The sequence below is a fragment of the Leptonychotes weddellii genome, chromosome 8 (genome assembly GCF_054177405.1).
Source record: "Leptonychotes weddellii isolate Sample4059 chromosome 8, ASM5417740v2, whole genome shotgun sequence".
NCBI classification, from domain to species: domain Eukaryota; kingdom Metazoa; phylum Chordata; class Mammalia; order Carnivora; family Phocidae; genus Leptonychotes; species Leptonychotes weddellii.
The window spans coordinates 13,832,500-13,839,922 of NC_138376.1; the positions used below are offsets into that span (position 1 = coordinate 13,832,500).

A 7,423-nucleotide genomic window follows, 5' to 3' on the forward strand; every position below is an offset into this window, starting at 1 on the left:
GAGAGGAAGGAACTTTTGAGGGAGGAAAGGAACAACACTATCTGTACTTGCACATTTTGCAAAAAAGATGTCAACACTGTACTTGCTGAAGGGCTTTTCCTCTTTTCACATGACATTGAAAATAGAAGAGCTGGTATCATTCGAAGTTGTCTGGTAGCAGAGAACGAGATTCACACACTAAATCTTAAGTCACAAGAAATACTCAAGCTTAAAACCCGGGAGCTCCTTGAGTGTGTGATTGGATTTTACATTGCCTTTGAAGATGAAGACACCCAACATGGGCTAGAGCGTTTGATGATTTGGTTTTTTTAAAAATAACTTGCAATTCAGGAAGACCCCACCTACAAGCAGGATATCCTTCTGCTTTCTCCCTGAACCAGGATGCCATCCAGCGTCTAAGAAAGGAGTCAAAGCCACAGGAGATGTCATGCTGTCCTGAAAAGCATCCCTTGCAGAATCAGACCTGAGGGATCACTGATTCTGGGCTGTGCTTGCCTTCCTCCCTGGGGGATGCTCATGGTGGAGCTCTCACCTCTGAAGGAAATGGAATGCATTCGCCAAGGCTAATGGGCAACTGAGAATCCTGACTCACCAACATTTATTTCTACCTTCCTACAAATTCCTGATAGCTGCATGCCAGGTGTTTCTATGGTGCTGGGCAATGTGTCTTCTGCAAGGAAAGGCACAGGTAGAGACAAAGGGGGTCTTCTTACCTGGGCCCTCATTTGGTAGTTGGCGAGATTTGAGGTTCCAAGAGGTTATGTGATTTACATGGAGTGACAGGGTCACTCCGAGAGGGCAGAAGCCAGCAAGCATACCACACCACAAACCTATAGCAAAAATGGTCTCCTCTCCTGGGCTTATCTACATAACCATCTTGGTCTCCCACCTTGTCTATTTGACTACGGCTGGAAAGGAGAATGAGACTAAGGGGAAGAAAAAGAAAAAGGAGGGAGGTGAAAGATTGTTTTTTCCCTTGGTTTTCTTCTGTTGATTTGACATTGAGAAGATTGATCGTCCACCTGTCACAGTAACCACAGACTTTTAACACCAGCCCCAATCCACATTTTTCTTCTTTTAAAAAGTGATTCAGGCTTTTGTTAAGTTAACGAAATGCCCTCACCTCAAGCCATATGTAAGGAACCACATACATAGTACTGACTTTTTATAAATCAAAAGGGAATAGTGAGAATAGAAAGGGACTACATATTTAAATATGAAAATCAGCCTTGACGTACCTAACGCTCCCAAATCATATGCCAATGATGGAACAGCAGACAAGAGGTGAAAAGATGGGGGCCAGACAGAGAGGGGAGGTCAGGAGAGCCAAAGCTCACAGTACAAGAGCAAACCCTATTCACCAGGCCAGTCGCCCTGGGATTCACAGACCAAACACGGTATTTTCCAGAGAATGTTGGCATGTTTATCGCCCAGCAGGCTCTGCCCTGCAGCCTGAGAGCACCGACCAGTGTTTCCAAGTTGGCAGCCCCCCAAAACCAGAACAATGATTGCTTTTCTCTTGCTATAATAATGCTGTTGAGTTCATCAGAGATCCATTTTGTATTTTTCATGGAGTCCAAAGCATGTGATTTCCTTCAGAAGAAATCCTATCAAGGTTTATGTAGTTTTAAAAATAACTGATCTGGTCCATTGGTAAAGATAGAAATGTTTTGTTGAGAGAAGAAGGAGCTGCTCCTAGAATCTCATTATTGATCTGAAGTAAAATGTTTAAAAAAAAAGCCAACTCTACACATGTGATATAGTGTATTCATGAGTCCAAATATTTCTCAACTCACTGGGTCTTAGGGAGGCAACTATGGTGTAAAGCCTTATGCTTGGTCATTTATTCATTCATTTCATTACTCAATCATTTATCGAATTTATCGACCATTTACTATGTGTTCTAAGCATTGAGGATGCAGCTGTTAACAAGATAGAAAATGACCCCAACATCATGGCACTAATAATATAGAGAAGGCCAAGAACAAACCCGTGCAAATAAGTAAATATGATTATTCCAAATTAAAAAAAATGATTATTCCAAATTCCTTTGAAAGAAAAACAGGGTGGGCTGGTCAGCTCAGCCTCTGTGAGCTGTAACATCCGGCTGACGAGGAGCCTGTGCAGGTCTGGGGGTAGGAAGGAGAATGGCTGAGGCAAAGACCCCGAGGTAAGAGCGAGTCTGACAAATTTGGGGGAAAGCAAGAACACCACCGGGGACCAAAAAAGTAATGCCTATTGTGGTAAAGATTTAATAAGATGAACGCAAAAGAACACGATCGGTTTTAAAGCAATACCACTCAAAGGTGTTACTTGGCCATGCTAGACCATGATTCTGCATCTGGAAAGGATTAGAGGGAGAACCATGGATTTCACTTTTCATCTTCTACATCCACTAAAAAGGAGCAGGCTCTGGAGAAGCCTTTCCAAGTACAGCACGTTGACGTCATGTGAAACACGGAACCACACATACCTGGAATCCTATTGAGCGTCACCCAGAAATGTTCATCAGGGCTGAAAGTGTCTTTGGACCAGTGGAGCAAGTCAACAGCCCGTGGGTCGTGGAGGACAAAGTCGGTGAACTCTCTGGATAGAGCAACATAGGCAGAGCCAAAGTAAATGGTGAGGTTATGGGGAGGAGGTTGTTTCAGCGCTGTGGTTCTGATCACATAGGAAAGCTCTTTGCCCAGGTGCTCCCGGTGGACGTATTTAGTCCGTCCAATAGCGTGAGCTGGGGGCAGCACTCCCGGGGTAATGTTTTTCCCTTTAAAGCCTTTGAGATACCGAACTATCTCCTTGTTGGTTTTCAGGGGGAAGTCTTGCCCGCACGTGTTGATGGCGTACTTCCACGGCACCTTGGACGCCGCGAGGTCTTTGATGCAGTTCAGGTCAGCCTGGAGCCTGGAGATCCCCCCATAGACAACTGGCTCCATCTTGGAAGCCAGGAAAGCATTTGGGAAGCAGCTCAGTAATTGCTCCACTGAATCTTTAAATTCAACGGTCGCCTTTTCATCCACATGAACACAGTAGACATTCTGAGGCATGTAAATAGCTCTAAAGAGCCTTGCAAAGGTATCGAAATTGTGATGGATGGCCATCATATATGCCAAAGGAAATTCAGCTTCTTCTTTAGATAAAGGGGCCGTGATGTAGTGGCTTTGGGTCAGGTAATCCTTGCAAGAAGACTTCTCGTACATTATCAGTTTGTTTCTCCACAGGAAAGGCGTTTTGCCTCTGACAAAGGATGCGCAAACTTGAGTCAGCATCAAAGTGTCTGAGTTATTCAGCCTCTGGAAGCTTTGCTCTCCCCCAAAACTGAGCACGTAGAACACAATAAAAATGATTACGCAAGAAACAGAAACTATAAAGAGGTAACGCATCGAAGGCATGCCTCACAGAGGAGCAAGATTTCAAAGACGGGCAAAATCTGGAAGTCCTTCCCCAAACTTACTTTTTCCTTTGAGTTCTTAGTTTGGTACATACTCCAGTAATTCCTAACCTGAAGGAGACGCTGGGAATTGATTCCGTTTCATGCCGGGAGTCCAGCTGCTGGCTCCGTCCGTCCCCCGTGCTGATGTTAGCCACTGGTCCCGCCTCGTTCTCTGCTTCTCAGAGGCCCTTTGTCCAAAGCCCAGCGGCAGGTTCCCGAAGCCCGGCCTTTTCCCTCCCTCTGCCTCCCTGCCCGCATCTGCTCGCTGTGGCCCCCGATCTCTCCGGCAACTCCTTTCTGCTGCAGGATGAGCTTCTCAGATGTCTTTGAGTTCCCCCGCGTGTTTCCCCCTCCCCCCATTCAGGGGATTAGCGCCGTGAAAGCCAAAGTTGAAATAATGTGTTCTGGCAGGCGTGCTGTTTCCTGCTAGTCACCCGCAGGCGGCGGCGCGCCCCCCCTCTGGGCTGCTCATGGCAACACCTGGCCCCTCGGCCCTTCCAGTCCGATCCACGGGATGTAATGTGGCCTCCGTGCGCAAATGCTTTCATGAAAATCATGCTCTAATGACAAAAGTGACTGAAGAGACAAGATCTAAAAGAAAAAAACAACAGCATACATCCCGGCTCCTTTGTCATGGTGTCGAGCCCTGCCCTACCCTTTACAAAAACAAGGGATTACGGGACTCCCAGTCCTAGGGGACCTGAAAACGCAGGCTCCCTGGGGCCGTGACTTTGAGATCAGGTGCCAGCCCCTCTCCCCCCTTACGGCATCCAACATCCACGGTGGTGCTTGTCACACGAGCAAGTCCCAAGCTACAACCCCTGATTTACTTAAGGCTTTAAAGTTTCCCTGGAAAGAACTTGAATCCTGGCCACAAGTGATGTTCAGATTAGGGGACCTGGGGGGCACTCAGCTCTTAAACACCCAGAGAACATCATCTAATACTCAGAGAAGTACTTTATACCTGCCCAGTCAGGCTTATTGACCACCTAGGAAAAGCACACTGTTTCCCCCCACCTGTAAAGGGTAGTGTTTTGGCTAAAGAGTATCAAGCTCTTTGGGGCGCCTGGATGGAAAACCAATGTGAGCCCCCACCATTCAAGGCACCGTGCTCCAAGTGATAGACTTCCTGAGCACACTATATTGTTGGTTTGTTTTTAAGTAAACTCTATACCCAACACGGGGCTCGAACTCACAACCCCCCGAGATCAAGAGTCACCCGCTCCACTGACAGAGCCAGCCAGGTGCCCCTCTGTATCTTTTCTTTCTGCTGGTTTCCATTGTTCCTATTTTTTGTTCTTCCAACTCGTACCTTATTTTCCTCTCCCCTTCACTAAATCCTCCTCATTCTTTAAGACTTGTCACAAATAAACTCCATGTAGAACCCACCTTCAGGTTTTTATGCAAAGTAGAAAAAAGAAAATGTAGCCATTATGTGGGTAAAACAGATAAATCTAATTCTTAGTGTCTTCCACGGAATAAAGCAAAGAAAATGACAGCAAAGTGCATGGTAATGGAAAAGTCAATCCCAAGCTTCTCTTTTTCCAAATTATACCTTTAAGTATTAGGTTATTGTGTATTTTATTTCAAAACAACAGACAGTCATTTGAGTATCTAGTTTGGCAAAGCCTTTTGGCTTAGAATGAATGTTAATATATTTGCAGCCTGACAAAGTGTTCAGGGTGCAGATGCATGACTTAATTAGGCCAACAGAGGCTGTTTACTTTATTGTTTCCAACTGGCCATTAACACAGGGGTTCGGATCTACACAGGCTTGGGAACAGACATTATAATGCCATTATATTAAGAAATACACACCAGCCGAATTAGGGGCTATCCTAATGTTTCTGTATTCAATCTGTTACTTCCAATGGCATTGTTTGTCTGTTGAAAATATAGCTGTTTTCCCTCTCTGCCCTTTTGGTTGTCCTTGGGCCAACTTTCCTCACCCCTAGGTTCTGGTATTTAAAAACAAAATAACAAAAAAAAACAAAACCCACAGGAGAACTTTTTAAGAAACCGCATGTGGAAACAGAGAAAGGCTGTAATTGTTACCTTTCCTTCTCAATAGGCCATAAGAGTTGCTTACCCAGAACAGACACCATGTGTTTTTTTGCTACTGAGACTGACCAGCTTAGCCTTCCCTCCCTCTCCACCTTTGACCGCAGGCAAGGACCAGGCGGGCACCTGTAGGCCTAGCAACTGAGCCTTGTCGCTCACTTTGGAAGCAGTTATTCCCCAGCTAGCCAATTAATCAGGCAAGCCGTGTTTACCCTCCCCTGGGGCCACCATCAGCAGTTGCTCTTTATTCCATCCAGTTTTTATGTTTTGTGCATCTGTAGATAATTCTTCCAGCTCTGGAGCTATCTTAGAACACAGCCCCCAAATGAAGAGAGTATCCTTTCTTGGAAATGACAGAAGACTCAGAATCTCTGTGAAATAAAGAAATCGTCAAGGGAACGGAAGAAGATCCTCTGACACCTCAGCACCCTTAGGCTTTCTGTGTGAAAGAGGACAGCATTGAAGGGGGCGGCACCACACGAATCATGGCTCACAAGACTGTCGTAAAGGACCTCGCATAAGAAACTGGGCTTCCATCTTGCTGCAAAGGAGCACCATCCAGGACACTTTTGGGTGGAGGAGCGCTCCCAGGCCACCTGTGCCAGATGAGGGAGGACCAAGAGCAAAACAAATCGCGGTGAGGAAGTATTCATCAGCCCATACATGCATACTTCACCCACTGATAATAATAACAAATAATAAATAAATCCATTATTTATGTATTCATTAATGATGTTTCCTAGAAACAACCCTGAGGCTTTAGTCATGTAAATACAGAACATCAGATGCTGCAGCTTTGGGTTTTTTTCTTAAATAAAAAAATACAGATAGAGGAAGGATTTAAAGTCCCAGGGTCACTAAGGAATTCATGGGCTGGGAATTAGTGGGAAGTCTAGACTTACTTTTCCATTCGCTCAACCTTGTGATGTAGAAATATGTATGTTACCATATTTATACTATTTATTTACCTGTTTGTATGTGTTCAATGAATGAATGAATGAATGAATGAATGAAGGGAGTCCACATCCCCCACAGTTCCAGGTAGCCATAGGTAAATGCACTCTTAACCGGAATTGGGAACAGAGGAACTGGTATCTTTTATTTTGACAAACAAAAGCTCTGACCAGATTGACTTTATTTTCTTTCTTGTTTTTTTTTTCAATTAATTAACATCTAATGTATTATTGGTTTCAGAGGTACAGGCCTTTGATTTATCAGTCTTATATAACACCCACTGCTCACTACATCATGTGCCCTCCTTAATGTCCATCACCTAGATACCCTATCCCTCCACCACTTTCCCCTCCAGCAACCCTCAGTTTGTTTCCTCTGATTAAGAGTCTGACCAGATTGATTCATCAGGTAGATTAAATGACATTAAAAAACCCACAACTTTCAGTCAAGTTTCTGCGGGAAACCATGCAAGATATGTTTTCACTTATGTGTCAAGAAGGGTTGTCCAGGGGTGCCTGGATGACTCAGTTGGTTGCAGGTCATGAACCCGGGGTCCTGGGATCCAGCCCCCTGTCTGGCTCCCTGCTCAGCCGGGAGTCTGCTTCTCCCTCTCCCTCTGGCCCTCCCCTCTGCTCATGCTCTTACTCGCTCTCTCTTTCTCTCTCTGTCAAATGAATAAATAAAAAATCTTTAAAAAAACAAACAAACAAGGGTTGACTATTAACCCTCACAATATTACTAACAGGGCAATATTATTAACATGGTGCAAAAATCAGGACACTGGATCCTAGTCCCTTTTCTTTCTTTTTTTTTGCTTTAAATTTTTTATTGTTATGTTAATCCCCATACATTACATCATTAGTTTTAGATGTAGTGTTCCATGATTCATTGTTTGTGCATAACACCCAGTGCTCCATGACGAACGTGCCCTCCTCAATACCCATCACCAGGCTAACCCATCCTCCCACCCCCCTCCCC

General features: G+C 44.8%; 1 protein-coding gene and 1 long non-coding RNA gene across 2 annotated transcripts in view; one reads left to right on the forward strand and one right to left on the reverse strand.

Moving 5' to 3' along the window:
• The window catches only part of GCNT2 (glucosaminyl (N-acetyl) transferase 2 (I blood group)), a 61,626-nt gene extending 58,237 nt beyond the window's left edge, over nucleotides 1–3,389 (reverse strand). The window contains exon 1 of the mRNA XM_031035045.2: nucleotides 2,474–3,389. Within this exon, the coding sequence (XP_030890905.1) occupies nucleotides 2,474–3,389 (916 nt within the window). The remainder of the gene's footprint in view (nucleotides 1–2,473) is intronic.
• Nucleotides 1–6,221, forward strand: part of LOC115943105 (uncharacterized) — a 26,597-nt gene extending 20,376 nt beyond the window's left edge. The window contains exon 3 of the long non-coding RNA XR_014147524.1: nucleotides 2,811–6,221. This is a non-coding gene — a long non-coding RNA (uncharacterized LOC115943105). The remainder of the gene's footprint in view (nucleotides 1–2,810) is intronic.
• The last annotated feature ends 1,202 nt before the right edge of the window (nucleotides 6,222–7,423 follow it).